General features: G+C 38.9%; 1 protein-coding gene across 1 annotated transcript in view; it reads left to right on the plus strand.

The window, feature by feature from the left end:
• Nucleotides 1-16,659, plus strand: part of PKD1L1 (polycystin 1 like 1, transient receptor potential channel interacting) — a 107,786-nt gene that overhangs the window by 59,258 nt on the left and 31,869 nt on the right. Inside the window, exons 38-48 of the mRNA XM_069959695.1 lie at nucleotides 171-328; nucleotides 2,358-2,458; nucleotides 5,013-5,205; nucleotides 5,709-5,792; nucleotides 7,302-7,509; nucleotides 8,215-8,321; nucleotides 8,502-8,718; nucleotides 10,464-10,637; nucleotides 12,953-13,072; nucleotides 14,354-14,426; nucleotides 15,878-15,981. Coding sequence (XP_069815796.1) covers nucleotides 171-328; nucleotides 2,358-2,458; nucleotides 5,013-5,205; nucleotides 5,709-5,792; nucleotides 7,302-7,509; nucleotides 8,215-8,321; nucleotides 8,502-8,718; nucleotides 10,464-10,637; nucleotides 12,953-13,072; nucleotides 14,354-14,426; nucleotides 15,878-15,981 — 1,539 coding nt within the window. The remainder of the gene's footprint in view (nucleotides 1-170; nucleotides 329-2,357; nucleotides 2,459-5,012; nucleotides 5,206-5,708; nucleotides 5,793-7,301; nucleotides 7,510-8,214; nucleotides 8,322-8,501; nucleotides 8,719-10,463; nucleotides 10,638-12,952; nucleotides 13,073-14,353; nucleotides 14,427-15,877; nucleotides 15,982-16,659) is intronic.

Genomic DNA, 16,659 nt, shown 5'->3' on the forward strand with positions numbered 1-16,659 from the left:
TGAAGCAAAATAGAACATATGTGAACCTAGCCTTTGTAGCAGTAAAATTATTAAAATGTATCAATGAAAATAAGATAATCATTGTGTTAGACAGCCCAATTGTGTGTATAATACAATGACTATGGTGAGATATATATGTTGTGTCAGTACTAACACTTTTTATTTTACAGAATGGAAGTTTTAACAAAACTCAGTATATTTTATTTCGAGACAAAATAAATTTCCACCAGTTCAATATGATTCCTAAGAACAAACAGTCGGCATTGATACTAACAGTTCGATTCTTCAAGTCTAAAACTAGGACTTTTCCTGTACTGCTGTTAATCAGGTACTGTATGTATATAGTTTTCTATAATTTAATATGGGTATTCTCATGGCTACTTTTATTGAAAATACAGAAGCATGCAGAAAATTTTTTATGTTTCCTGATATAGACTTTAGAGATGAGCGAATATGATTTGGTCGAGTAGATATTCAATCGAATATTGCGGTATTCGAAAGTTTCGAATTCAATCGAGTAGTGAGTCGAATACGCGTGAAACATTCGAAAGCCTTCCCATCGCAGTTGCCACTTTTTTTAATCCAATGACCATGCAGGGAAGCCGTGAGGGACCCTGGGAGTACGCACGCAGCGCGAAAACGGCGTCTACCCTCATTGGATAGCTGAACAACATGACCTTGAATCTTAAATACTTGGCCTCTCGACCACAGATGAGCCTTCAACCTAGCAAGGGAAAGATCTTGCAGCAGGGAGAGATAGGTTTTAGAAGCATTCTGGTTAGGCAGGCTTACTACATAACCCGAAAGTCATTTTCAGGGCTAAGATAAAGCGAAAAAGTCATCTCTGAATCCAAAACATTTCTCAGTGCTAAGAAATAGATGATATAACAGCAGCATCAGCAGGTGTATTCATTCCAGTACAAGTTTGTACAAGTGACTTATAGTGTCCCTGTTTAACACCACTAAGGGCACGTTATACATATTGTTCCAGTAGCCCACTAAGGGCACTTGATATACGTATACTGTTTCAGTAGCCCAGTAAAAGGCACGTGATACATATTGTTCCAGTAGCCCAGAAAAAGGCACATCATACATACTGTTCCAGTAACGTTCATAAATACGCGCAAATAACATGACGCTCTGCGGACGCACATTGAAATGTATGCAACGCTGCGCAAGAAATACGAGCGAAATGTGTGAACATTGCCATAAATGTTCGTAAAGCGTTCACAAATATTTTTCCTTCGCAACTGCAGAGAGTGGCATAATACTGCGATTTTGGGGTGTTAGGTGCACCCTGGCATGCTCCCCCTAATGTCCCAGTGTCATTCCGGAGGTGTTTGCATCGTTTAGGGAGGTTTTATGAGGCACTTGGTTACCTCCAAGTGGTCGAATTTTGATTTCCAATGCTGCAAATTTTTTCCCCATAGACTATAATGGGATCGAATACTCGTTTGAATAGTCGAATCTCTGTGCCTATCCGATTCGAATTCTCGAAATTCGAATATTTCAATACTCGCTCATCTCTAATAGACTTTTAGGAAAAGTCCTATAGATGATTCAGGGAAAACAAGATGCATGATTAGAAATAAAATAAATATCAAAATACATTTGGTATAATATCATTGCGTTATTTTACGGTGCAAATTGTGCATCATGTGTTTTCTGTGAACAGGTTTTCAAACATGTTTGCCTTTTATCTCTTTATTTGTGTTTTGAATATATTTACAGCCAAATACTCTGTTTAAGAGTAAAAGTAATAAATGGTAATAAAACATCCGTCATTGTTTATTCACAACCACATAGTAGTAATTTTAATACTACAGGCTATTCTCTGAGCTTTTTCTTTTTTCTTTTTTTTAATTAAATAACTGAAAATGTTGGTGATTTAATTTTTTTTCCAATATTCAAAATTTATTAAGATTTTCAGATACAAAATCATAAAGAAAAAGGAGGGCAAGTAAACAACATCAGGTAAAGCAAACTATAGGTTGATTTAAGACTGGTGTACAAGTATGCCAGTCTTAATAAATGTTCCCTTTATACTTATCTCCCTCACTGCTCTTGCTGTGAGGTCTTCTGGTCCTAGTTGCTCTCCTGATGATGTTTTCTCTGTGCCCATAAAACTCCTACATAATGAAATATATTTGGCTGTGGTATGGTACATTTTGGGAGCCTCACTTTAGTTTTTTCCCAAGGCCACATTTTGTCTAAAGCCCTGAAATCAAGTTAAGTACAAGATTTGTAAAGAAAATTATTGGAAGATTCAAATTTTATGGAGACTATAGGCTAAAAAAATGTAGATAAATGAGTACATGATACATGGTGACAAATTTTCCTTTTTTTAATGCGCACAGACACTCCAAGAAACCATCTCCGTCTAGCTTTAATTTAATGCACATCCACTCCACAGAAGAACCTTCAACTCAGATATTTATTCCTCTGGATTCACTTAGAGGTTTGTATTTTATCATTTCAAATTGCACAAACTTATTTTTACAATTTCCTGTGTTCTTGAAGGAACATCAATACGTTGCTTTGCAAAAGTTTTCACCCTTCTTCGCTTTTTTTTTCCAGATTCTTCCTACCTAGATTGGTCTGATGGGCAGTTCTTTCTATTCTTTGCATTAAGAAAGCTAAAAGAGTTATTCAAAATTAAAAAACAAAGCTGCTTTTTTCCAAAACAGTGTCACACCTGCCCTTAGGTTATGTATGTTATTACAACTCTTCTCCATTCACTTCAATGAAACTGAGCTGCAATACCACACACAGGACTAGAGTGGCGCTGTTTCTGAAAGAAAACAGCTATTTTTCTAATTCTATAGCTTTTTCTGGGTATAATGTACTGATGAGCTATGCACAGGATAGCTTATTAGTTACAGATTGTCTAGAAGCTGACACTGAGCTTTTCGGCACTGCGATTAGCTTTTTGGCACTGCACTACACAGTAAACAGAGTTTGTCTCCGTTCATCATGTATCGGTGGTGATACACGGTTCACCACTACACAATAGAAAAATAGTCACCTGAGCTGGGTGTCAGCACCTGGCCGATCAGTGACTGATGAGCTATCCTGTTGCCCAGAAAACCCCTTTAACTGTCAATCCAGCTCAGAAGCTTACAGCTATTCAGAAACTTAGGAAAGCCTCTTTAGCTCCTTGTGCCAGTAAATAAAAACATTTCTCTACATCCTGGAAGCACAGACTGATAAGGTTAGGTTCACACTGCGTTTTCAGCATCCGTTTAACGCATCCGTTTTTTGCAAAAAACGCATGAAAAACGGATTGCAAAAAACGGATTCATTTGTGTGCATCCGTTTTTCCATTGACATCCATTATAAAAAAAAAACGGATCCGTTTTTTTTTGACGGACCAAAACGGACAAAAAAACGTTGCTGACCCTATTTTTCTGGACGTTAAAAAAAACGGATCCGTTAAACGGATGCTGAAAACGCAGTGTGAACCTAGCCTAAGTGAAAGGTACCACGTGTCTCCTTGTCCTAACAGCTATCTAACAGTGTCAGCAGTTTGGAACATGAATTACAGCTGACAGATTCCATTTATTTGTAATGATGGAGCCAGGTGGTATGTCAGACTGATCATGTTTTGGGTAACATAAATCTGTTTCCCTTAAATCTTTTCTGTCTTATGGAATATACTAAAAGAGAACTGTACTTCCTGTCAAACAAGTAACACCAAATGTAGATGGGAGAGGGATGACTGAGGAGCAATGTTGACTGATTGTAGGAACATCTAAGATGGTCTCAGGGAATCATAGTGAAAAGATGAGGCAAGTCTATAATTTGTATAAACTATAGTAGATCACGAGTAGGTTATATAACTTCCATCTTGGGTTTTACTGATATCCTGTCCAAAATGATATTGGACATTCAGCTTTTTCCTTTTTCATAGACCACTCATTATAAAATGCCTAAAAGGTAGCATGGTTGCTAATGAATGCTATAACCCAGTGCTTCTCAATTCCAGTCCTCAGGCCTCACCAACAGGTCATGTTTTGAGGATATCCCATACAAAGCACACCTGTGATAATACCTGATGCACTGACTATAATTATATCACCTGTGAAATACTAAGGAAATCCTCACCTGACCTGTTGGTGAGGCCTGAGGACTGGAATTGAGAAGCACTGCTAATGCTACGTTTACATGGAACAATTATCGGGCGAATTTCCACGATAACGATCGAATTCGAACGATAATCGTACGTGTAAACGCGGCAAACGATCGATAAATCGTTCATTTTGTTCTTAAATCGTTGTTTGTCGTTCGCAAAAAATTCGCAGATCGTTCCGTGTAAACAGTCGTTCACTGATTTTACCTATGTGTGAGATAGGCTTAAGCGATCGCAAAACGATCGCAAAACTAATTTTCTGTACAATATATTGTTCCATCTAAAAGCCGATCGTTATAAAAAAAAATCGTTACTTCGAAATCGTTAATCGTACGATCGGGCCAATAATCGCCTCGTGTAAACTTAGCATTAAACCTGATTGTTAAATGTGTTCATACTGGCTTATGTCTTATTTAAAGCCACGTTCACACAACGTATATTTTGAATTAATCACGTTCGTTGTTGTGATTTGCAACAATGGCCGTGATTAATTCAAAATATGCATTGTGCGGAAATCTATAAAATCCTAGCCGGAGTGTATACACATGTCGGTTTTGTGCTTCCGCTATTCATTGAATAGCAGCCGCACAGAATTGTCAGTTCACACAATGAAAAGCGCGGCTCCAGCAATGTTGAATTGGGATTCGGGCACACACGGGTGCACCCGCATCCCAATTCAACATTAATGAAGTTCAGGTACTGCAGTAATGGCCTGGATGATCTTCACTGACACCGGCCGTTCTGTGACCCGGCCGGGTCACAGAACGGCCAGTGTTTTACAGTGTGTGAACCAGGTCTTAAAGTAATTTATTATTGTCTTAATTCCCTTTTTCTATGTGACATTTCAGTATTTATACCTATGCATACCATTTTTGTTTTTAAGATGCAGACTATGTTTACATTGCATTGATGGATGCAGACTACAAAAGGCATCCCAAAAATAAATATATTTCCAATATGATGAATTATACACTGGATATGCAGTGGATACAATGCCTACATTGGCAAAATAAACAATGGAACTCGGAAAACTGCTCTCCGCAGAAAGGAACCACAGCCTTTGGATTTACTTGCAGGTATGTTACGTTGCAGAAACCTGTGTAGTTTAACTGTACATACAGCATCATGTTTAACATTTGTTTTTTTTATTTTAATATTACTTACCATTTTAACACATCCTGTTAAAATGGTACACATGTTAAAATAAAGGCTGTCCATTTGCAAGCCCCCTCCAACCTACTACAGCGATTGGTCCTTCAGCGTCAAGATACAGCTCAGAAATGCCCACTTAACCAGTCAGTGACTGGTGCTAGGACGCCTCTGCAGTCATTGCTGGAGTTCTCCTTTAAGCCAGCTGCAGCTGTTAGTTGTTGGAGTTGTTGGAGCAAGGAGACACACTTTGACCTTTAATACATCTGTCTGTTCTTCCATAACATAGAAAAAAGAAGTTAAACACAGAATAAACTAGACAGGTTTTACTTATCCACTGTTTAAAAAAAAAAAGCCTTAGATGAAATTGAAATAAAGATGAAATTGAAATAAGAAACCCATGCACACTTTTTTTCTTTTACCCTTTAAGCTGTACACATCTAGGTATGTACACCACTGCAAGCAGACAAGTGTCAGCAAACTTTAACATGGAAGATATCTCACAGTTTTTCAGGTAAATATGTGTTTTATATGTGTTTTAAGGAAACTTTCCTTCTAAGCTTTCCTATTTTTCTGCTTCCATATGTAAATACAAGAATGTGGATCACTTTCTATTTTGTAGTCATTAGCTTATTGTCTTACTGAATCTTGAGCATTATCGCTATCTGCTGCTCACCTTTTGCGTAAACAGGAGATGTGTTGCCAATAGCAAAGGGAGATTGACAGCATGGATATGCATACATTTATGCTGTCAGTTTCCAGATCACAAAAGCAGTGCATACTTACCTAGTGCGCTGCTGTGTGATCCGGCATCTCATTTTCCTTCTGGGAGAGCTTGATGCTGGATCACATAGCAGCGCAGGTATGTATGCACTGCTTGTGATCTAAAAAATGACACCACGGATATATGCATATCTGTGCTGTCACATTCCATGGTACCAAAAAATATAAAGATAGTTTGTGTGGCCCAGGCACTTGATAAATTGTGGAGGCCCTGCAAGCATGCGCCGATCTTGCTGATCGGCGCTTATTTCCGCTCTTGCACAGCTCTATGTCGGGCATGTAAACTGTCCCTCAGCTATTAACAGAACTGTTAAGATTGTCTGTCCTGATCAGCACAACACCGTTTCCTACGACCAGTAAGGCAGAGAGCAATGATAAAGTATACATTCTCTAGTGGGCTACCCTGGAACTCAATTCCTTTAAGGAATACGACTGTGTATATTACCTTTAAATGTAGAAAAAGTTTGAATAATAGAATTTACAAGCATACAAAATGTTTATTTATCCCTGGTTCCCTTATTGCCAGCGTGGCAATGTCCAGCGTGATAGAATAAAATATTCAGTCTTTATTATTACATTAAAATCTCTATCGTGTTTCAGGCTATGACTCAACCCTCCCTCATGGTATACAGAATAGGGTTACAACACTCAAATTTATATGGGACAGATAAAAAGAGCAATCAATACGTATTAAGGGTGTTCATATATCTACTGTTCTAACACATATAGCTCTAATAAATATCATTATCACATCAGAAAGAAATATACTCCGGCTCTCCCGTCCTGCCTGAAGCAGGTAGGGAGAGGCGGATGCTGGCTCACACAGCAATGTGGGCAAGTATACACTGCTTGTGATCTGAAAACTGACAGCGCAGATACAAGGATCATTTGTGTATCCCAGGCTCTCGACTAATTATATCGTGTTAAGGCACTGCAAACAAGCGCTGATCTCGCTGATCGGTGATTGTTTGCATCCTTGTTTGTGTTCTTTCTGATGTGATAATGCTGGTTTATTGTCTACTTGTCCCTAGTGTATATATGTGAAAAGAAATGTAGGACTAATGTGGGTGATCACAGTCTCTCTATATTTATATTTATACTTTTCTTACCCTTTATCTTTTTCTAAGCAAACAGTATATTAAAACACTAAGAAAAACCTAAATGTATTTTTCTTTATAAGTAATATTATAGTTAAACTATAAACATAAAAGGTTAATATATATATATTTTTCCATTATAGCACAACAAAAAATCTGGTTCCGGCCATCATTGTTATAATCTGCGCTCTGCTGTACCTTTTGCTGATGTTTCTTGGTAGAATTAAAGACCAACATAAGGGTCAAAAAGATGGCTTTGTATTTCTTCAGGATAATTCTCCTAATGACCAGCAGCAGTATGCTATTATGGTTGATGTAGGTTTCCGGTCTAGACCAAAGACTACAGCTAAGGTAATCTGATACTGAAGTGAAATTTGTATGTATACCTCTCTATCTGTATAAGCTCTGTCTGTGAATTCACAAAAAGGTATATGGCAGAGGAAAAAGTTTATTCCAGTACGTCAGACTTAAACATCTGGCTGTTGAGAACTAAAAAAAAATATCCACATCTCTGATGATCCCTGGGGAGCACCATCAAATCTATGATCTTCAAATGGAAAGAACATGGTACCAAAAGAAAGCGCCCATCAAAACACTCAAGTGGTTTAAGGGAAATTGTGTTAATATATTGGAATGGCCAATTGTGAATCTGTGATCAGACTACTGTTCACCAAGGAAAATCTGTTCACGAAGGAGCTAGAGTAGTATAGAGACCTATCTAAAGAGACTAATAGCTGTAATTGCTGCAAAAGGTGGCTCTACAAAGTACTTACTTTAGGGGGGTGAATAGTTATACACACTGAACTAAAAAGAAAACAAAATGTTAAAAGTCGTAGGCTTGTTCTTTATATGAAATAATACAAACCCTCAAAAATCCATTTTAATTCCAGGTTGTGAGGTAACGCCACAAGGAAGGGGGGAGGTGAATTTGGCAAGACACTGTATATGTGTGTCAGTACATCTGTGTATACAATGCATTCAGAATGTCTTAAGAGCCTTTCACTTTTTTTCACATTTTGATATGCTGCGGTCTTCAAATCAAAAATCTTGTTATAGGTCCACATTATTTTGCATGGTGAAGATGGTGTTTCTGAAACACGTGAGCTGTACTGTCCAGACAAGCCTTTGTTTGAAAGAAATTCACGACATACATTTATAATGAGGTAAATTAATATATAAAATCAGATCATATATTACTGCAATCCTGTGGGAGTGGTACAAATAGGACGCTGAATATTAAAAGTCCCAAAACAAAAGTTTAATCATGAAACTTTGTTGAAGTGTGGATTGGCATTTGTAGTGATCTGTAGCTTTTGTTAGCAGATATTCTTTCTTTTTCGCAGTGTACCAGAAAGTCTTGGACCATTGTGGAAGATCCACATTTGGCATAACAACAGTGGTTCCTCCCCAAGCTTGTACGTAAGCCATGTAATCGTGAAAGACCTGCAGAGTGGAACCAGTTGGTTTTTCTATGCGGAATGTTGGCTGGCCATTGATGAGGGAGACGGGAAAGTTGAACGTGAATTGACATCTGTAGCACATGGATTAGGATTTAGAAAGGTAGGTGTTTTAGTTATTCCCAAACACCTCAATGACCTTCCTTTGTGTCAGGAAGAAAAAACGTGCCAGAAAAAAGGGACTGTACACCATGGGGGAGATTTATGAAAGGGTGTAAATATACACCTGGTGTAAACTGCCCACAGCAACCATTCACAGCTCCTCTTATATTTTACCATAGCTGAAAGCTGAGTAGTAATTGGTTGCTGTGGGCAGTTTACACTAAGTGTATATTTACACCCGTTCATAAATCTCTCCCCATATGTATGAGCCATATGACTGTTTAGCCTTGGTTCTGGTTTTAGAACATGGTACATAAAATGGGTGTAGTCGGAAGCTCCACTAGGTTTAAATATGGACATGGCTGAAATTGTTCCCGTATTTATGTATGCCAGTCATAGGACTGTTCAAGCCACTTGGTAGTTGGTATGATAATCAACAACTAAATCAACAACAGAATTGTAATCAAATTACCATAAAGTCAATGTTATTACTTTGTTGTTCTTTTTCTTTTTATAATACCTGAGCAGTACAAGTATGTAATTTAAACGTAGCATACATTGAATTTCTCAACATGGTCTGTGGAATTCATCATCAGACTGCACCTGAATTACACAGGAATCGCCCCTCTGGATTAACACCTTTTCCAAAGTTATATGAAAAGGAAGGTGTTATATAATCTTTATTTATGTAATACAAGCATTTTGTGTAACAGACAAGTCGTGAGATCTGGCATGTCCTATTTAGGCTATGTTCCCACACAGTATTTTTGCTCAGTTTTTTGGTCAGTATTTTGCAACCAAAAGCAGGAGTGGATTGAAAACACAGAAAGGCTATGTTCACACACTGTTGAAATTGATTGGATGGCTGCCATTTAATGGCAAATAACGTGCATTATTTTAAAACAACAACAGTTGTTTTAAAGTAACAGCAATTATTTCCCATCGAATGACGGCAACTCAATTTTAATAGTGTGTGAACATAGCCTTTCTGTGTTTTCAATCCACTCCTGGTTTTGGTAGCAAAATACTGACCAAAAAAACTGAGCAAAAATACTGTGTGGGAACATAGCCTTAGGCTATGTTCATACTATGTAAAAACCACATCTAATAAAGGGCCCTAGCCATATGAAGACTAAACAACCTCTTTCTTTAGGAAAAAAAAAGGTGTAGATGTTTGATCTCTCTAAAATGTTATATGTTTATGATTTTGTGTTCATATGGTTCCCAGCAACACAGTATAGAGCTACTGTGCAGCTCCCTAAGGCTGCCAGCCATGTCTGCAGCAGTGGCTTTATAAGTGGGGAAAAGGAGTTTTATTACACCGTGTAAGGCCAGGAGAGGAGTGGCAACTAGTCATCTGGTCGTAGAGTTGCCCGTGACTAGTCAAGGCTTTCTCCCTATCAGCGGCAGTGCTTAGATGATTGACAGACAGAGAATAGTTATTATTAATTGGCCTCTCTGCCTGGCAATCATTCCCACACTGCGCGCTTCCAGGCAGAAAGCAGTGACTAGTCACAGGCAGCTCCCTGCCCAGATGACTAGTTGCCATCCCTCTCCCGGCCTCGCAAGGGAATAAAACATCTTTTTTACTGATATAAAGCTACTGCTGCAGCCGCGGCTGGTATACTCTGCGAGCTGCACAGTAGATCTATACTGTGCTGCTGGGAACCATATCAGCACAGCCCTTTAAGTACTTTATTATTTACAACTGTACAAAAATGTATGTCTCTCTTTTTTGTGCACCAGCTCTTCTACAGCAAATTCACTGAATATCTGGAGGATTATCACTTCTGGGGCTCTGTTCTTAGCCAGCCTTCATACAGCTGGTTTTCCCATGTACAACGAATAACAGCATGTTTTGTACTATTGTTGGGATACATGTGCTTCAATGTTTTACTTATTCATTGGGAAGAAGAGCAGGTAAAGAACTCAACTTGATGGCCATATATACACATTTTAGGATGTAAGTAGTTGATTTTGTGACGTTCACTTACAGTATATGTGACCTTCACTTTTACAGAATACTATTTCAGCATTATTTACAGATACTAGTGTTTTATATTAAGCGCATAAAACACACACAGCCAAGAAAAGGGAACAAGTGTTAAATTTGTTAGTGAATAAGAAGGAGTTGAAGAGAGTAATATTCCAGAGAGTTAATTAAAAAGATTTAGGTACTATAATAAAATAAATAATGTACTCCGCTGCTTTTGATCCCTTTATGTATCAGTAGGGGGACAGTAAGGAATTAACAAATTAGGAATATGCCCGAAATGGTGGCATTGAAAAATGCAACTTATCCAACAAAAAACAAACCCTCATATGACTGCATCAATGGAACCAGGATTGGGTTAAACAGTGTATTCTCAGGACTCCTTCATGCCCCATACTATTATAGCATGGATCCCCAAGGGGTTAAAATTCATTTTAAAATTTGGAATAATTTCCTTAATTAAAACATTTTGATTAATTGCATTGTATTTGTTTGTGTGGGCCTGTATATTGCACTTATATTTTATTAGATGAAAATATAAATGAGCTGTAATTTTATGAAAAAACAACCTACCATATGTATGGGTTCACCACCAGTGTTTTTTCAGAGACCTAGGTTTCAGGGAAACTTGTCCTTAAAGTTGAATAAGATGATGATGGCTCCAGACGGTGTGCACCCCAGAGTTCTTAAAGATCTCAAATCTGTGACCATTGCCGCCCTGACTGATATTTATAAAAAATCTCTTCTTATAGGAGATGTTCCTAGTTATTAGAGAATGATCAAAATTATAGAAAATTGGAAGAAACTTAAAAAAAAGAAGATAATTGACCACCTAAAGTCCACAAATTGATGGACTCAAACTGCAAGGCAGATCTTATCAAACTAATCTCATTGATTTCTTTCACTATGTCACAAAATGTGGATGTAGGTGGTGCCATAGATATTGCCTATCTGGACTTCAGCAAAGTCTTTAACATAGTTCCGTATATAGAGCTGATAGACAAGTTAGTAAAAATTGGACTTAAAGGGGTACCTCAGCCATGTAAAACTTTCTGTATATTGCTGCCCTTGAATACAACATACAGTGTCTTCGGGTCTTCTACTGAACACTCCCACTGGAACTTCGAGTCTTTCTCGGCAATGACAGCACACTTAACCAATCACTGACTAAGGCAGGAGAATGCCGCAGCCAGTGAATGGCCTGAGCAGGCTGTCACTTCTGAAAAAGGTCTGTCATGAAAGTGGCAGCCAGAGTTCAGCGGGGGGGACCTGAAGACACAGCAGGGTCAGATTTTGACACATTGTTTAGGGCATGGTGTTGCACCTTAAGACACACCTCCTTTTTAACTGAAACCACACCCCATTTTTAGACCATAAAACATTATAAATATGGAGAAAAGCCTCATGTGACACATTTTTGACAGAATTCTGATGCAGACACATTAGTGCATTTGGGCCACTGTGTCCAGTTCAGAAGACCTCGCCTAGAAAAAGATATTGCTAAGATATAATGGCTCCAAAGCTGGCTACAAAAAAAAAATGTGCAGGGTCTCAAGCTTTAAACATTTCAGGAAAGTCTGAAGGAACCAAAGCTGTATAGTCTGGAGGAAAGGGGGAACAGGACTGAAACCTTAAAATATGTCAAAAGGCTAACTATGCGTCAGGAGGGATAAAAGAAAAAAAACCACAAGAACAAGGGGACACAATGTGAGGTTAGTTTTGGGAAGGTCAGGAGAAAATATTTTACTGAAAGAGTAGTAGATGCTTGAAATAAACAGTATAAGTGGTTGGTAGATAAACACAGTATGAGGCTGGGTTCACACTACGTATATTTCAGTCAGTATATGTATATTTCAGTCAGTATTGTGGTCCTCATATTGCAACCAAAACCAGGAGTGGATTAAAAAAAAAGAAAGGATCTGTTCACACAATGTTGAAATTGAGTGGATGGCCGCCATTTAATGGCAAATATTTGCTGTTATTTTAAATCAACGACTGTTATATTGAAATAATGGCCGTTATTTACTGTTATATGGCGGCCATCCACTCAATTTCAACATTGTGTGAACAGATCCTTTCTGTGTTTTTAATCCACTCCTGATTTTGGTTGCAGTATGAGGACCACAATACTGACTGCAATATACGTAGTGTGAACTCAGCCTTGCAAATATGTATATATATAAATATTATAGGGGCAGACTTATTGCTTATATTCTTGTTTTTTTGTTTGTGTAATTACTAGTATACTGTTGAGATTGGCCTTATTGAAATCTCTACCATTTCTTTGACGTGTGGACTCAAAGCTACTCTGGCTGTGTATCCTGTAGTAGTATTGATTTCTCTTCTGTTTAGATTTAGTCAGGTAAGTTATTTTATGTAAACCTTTTGATTGTGATGACAATTATTATTGGTGGTAGTTATATCGTTTAGAAAAAATAAATTGTTACTGGCTCCATTGAAACTTCCACTTCTCGTTATTCACCACTGCATGCACTGCTTTTATCTGTTGTATTTAATGGTATGTTCTGGCTGTACTCTTTTTTTTGTGATTACATCTATTTTCTCACTTTCTATCTGTTCCCCCTGTCCTCCCCCTGCTCCTTTCATAGCTTCACCCATCACCTGGCACCACTGATTAGCTAGTACAGTCACTATTTAGTGAATAGCATTGGCCATCTTATGACCCTGGTCTTCCTGTGCTGTGATTGTATGGCTACATTCACACATCCATAGTGCAGCTCACGACTGTGGACCACACTGCGAATGTGCATCTGTAGTGCTCAATGCTTCACCTAGCGATCTGTGCCTCAAATTGTGGTCCGCATTACAGCAAGTCCTTTTTTTTTCAGCACGGATCGTGGCCCCTCACATACGTACAGATGTGTGAACAGGGCCATTAAATACCATTGATCCCATGTTCTGCCCGCAATTGCACTATGTCTCTTCCTGGCATACACCAGGGTGCTCATTAATAAATCTACCCCCAAAACCTGTTTCCTTCTTTAATCCACAGACGTTTCCCCACTTTATATAGTGGAAGTCCCCTATAATAATAGCTTCATAGTGATTTGCTGCCTCATTTATTTGCCTCAATAATAGATACTACTTCTGTTACATTTGGCCTATAGCAAACCTCTATCAGTATTTTATTATTTCTCTTTACATTATAATTTCCCTCACATGTATCTTCCTGTAGTATGGGCCTTAGACAGAACCTTACATAACAAAAACCTCATCTTTTTAGACTTTTATGGTAGTTTGTGATTAAACTGTACGCTTGTAAGTTAATCGCTTAGTCATAACTAGAGATGAGCGAACCGGGTTCAGGTTCGAGTCGATCCGAACCCGAACGTTCGGTATTTCATTAGCTGGGGCTGCTGAATTTGGATAAAGCTCTAAGGTTGTCTGGAAAACATGGATACAGCCAATGACTATATCCATGATTTCCACATAGCCTTAGGGCTTTATCCAACTTCAGCAGCCACCGCTAATCAAATGCCGAAAGTTCAGATCGAATCGAGCATGCTCGAGGTTTGCTCATCTCTAGTCATAACTATCGGCCAGCTGTGCCTGCTATGCTACTAGTGTACATTTCCCAGTTACTGTACATTTTTTTTAAAGATAATTTTTTAAAATCTTATAGAAAACATTCACCAAAGATTCTACAGATAACCGAGTTAAAGTTGTGAAAAGCTCTCGAATAGACACTGTTGAAGGTAAGAAAAAACAATCTCTAAAGAATCTTTTAAAAACCTACATGGTTTTGTTCCATTAACCCTTAAAGGGAACCAATCAGCCCAATTGGGCTGATATGGTTCCCTGGAGAAATTTATAAAGCTCCTGCAGCAGCCGTGGCACATACCAGCCACGGCTGCAGCACGAGCTTTATAATGGGGAAAAAGTACTTTTATTTCCCCGGCTCGTGACAAACACTGGTGGGGAAGTAGTCATCTGGGCGGCTCCCCAACCGTGTCTAGTCTACGCGCTCTGCCTGTCAGCGCGCTCTGCTGGAATGATTGACAGGCAGAGAGGTCCGTTACTGGCCTCTCTGCCTGTCAATCATCCCGCCGAGTGCACTGACAGGCGAAGCGCTGTGACTAGACACGGGCGGGGAGCAGCCCAGATGACTACTTCCCTGCTCGTGTCTGTCACGAGCCGGGGGAAAAAAAGTAATTTTTCCCCTGTATAAATCTCTTGCTGCAGCCGCGGCCGGTATGTCCTGCGCCTGCTGCAAGAGCTTTATACATTGCTCCCTTTATGGTGACAAGGTGTTTTTTGGGGCCTTACTGCTGCTATTGAAAGTCCCCTTTATGAAGTCCCCTCTATAAATAGGGTCACACTTTGCAGGGGAGGATTTACATTAATGATGTGAGGGGTAGTTATTAATGCACTGGGTTTGCAAGGTGCTATGTGGGCAGAATGTAAAACAGCAACAGGATCACAGCAAGAAAGGGGTTACATCACAAAAGCAGCCCTGGTCTAAGCAGTGAACTGCTGATGACGATGAGCTAAAGGGAGAGTGGGGAGAGATTACTTTCAGGAGGCAGCGCTGTGTTATTGTAAGAGCACTTGTACATACATGAGGGACATCTACCCAGAAATGTTCTTGCCTAAATGGATACAAATTTCCACAGGCAAACTTCAAGCCATCACTCTCAGAATGATAGCTGTTATGGTCACAAGGGGGGCAAACCTCATATTTACACCCATGAACTTGGGATGAGATGTCCAAAAGCTCATATAGGTGTAAAGGCCAGATATCTAACTCACTTTGAAAATATTGTCCATGACCTTGATTCCTAGTCACATTTTGCCTATAGAAGGATAGCACATTCAAAGCTAAATATGATCAACCTGGATCATATTACCAAAAGCAAAATAATTCAACAAACATTTTTTTTTATCTCACGGTGAAATTTTGCTTTGACACAATGAAGTGTACACTATACCATCATTCATCAACACAGGTTGCAGGTTTACTACAAGCACAGTTTTTCTAGGATTTGTTTTCCCGGGGAATATAAAAATTTTTTTGTAAACTTTGTACAGTATTTTTCTAGTACAATGGGATTTTTTTCTGTAAAAACCTTGCTTTCCACTAATTTTGAAGTTATCACAAAGTGTTATAATCTGTGCAATAAATTTACTTTGTCTTTGACAATTATAGGACATCAACGTTCTGTATCAGTAGCTGACACCATGTTTGAATCCAATTTGACATGGCAGCATTTCCAGTACTGGGCATATGATGCTTGGAAAAAGAAGTATGAGGTACTGATGATGCGTGACGATGAATTTACAAATGTATTTACAGCCTCGTGCTGCCCTAGGCACAAAGCCTAAATACGTCCCCAGTAAAGGTGCATAAAGAATTGTCAATTATCACCATGTCTAAGCAATCATTGTCATAACAACTGGTAACCACAGGTTACTAAACAAGCTCCGAGCCTTGGATTTTAATTCCACTGCAAGAAAGTAGTGGCAGTGTTTCTTTAGGCCAGTTTCTTTAGTGCCGGTAAAAATAATATAGACACCATGCTTACCTCCCCTGTTCCTCTGGCTCACTCCCGTCTGCTTCTTATTGTCCCTGCTCACTAATAGTCACCTCAGCCAATCACTGGCTGTGGCGGGACAGTGCAGTTGTTGGCTGAGCGGGCTGTCAGTGAGTCGGGACCAGAGAAGCAAACGGGAGCGTGCCAGAGGAACAGGGACAGGTAAGCATGGTGTCTATATTATTTTTACCCAATTCAAAGACAGGAGAAAGCATATGCATACAAGAGTTTAACATCTAAACAATATTTTATTTAGTCAAAGTACACAAAATTAATGAGAAAAGCTGACAAATAGAGACAAGCCTCCTCACAAGACCATGACAGGGTCAAAAGCACTTAAAATGCATAAATCAATACCCCGCTTGCGTCCAAGATGGGATACACTAACTACTGCCCC

The sequence above is a fragment of the Dendropsophus ebraccatus genome, chromosome 2 (assembly GCF_027789765.1).
Source record: "Dendropsophus ebraccatus isolate aDenEbr1 chromosome 2, aDenEbr1.pat, whole genome shotgun sequence".
Classification (NCBI taxonomy): Eukaryota; Metazoa; Chordata; class Amphibia; order Anura; family Hylidae; genus Dendropsophus; species Dendropsophus ebraccatus.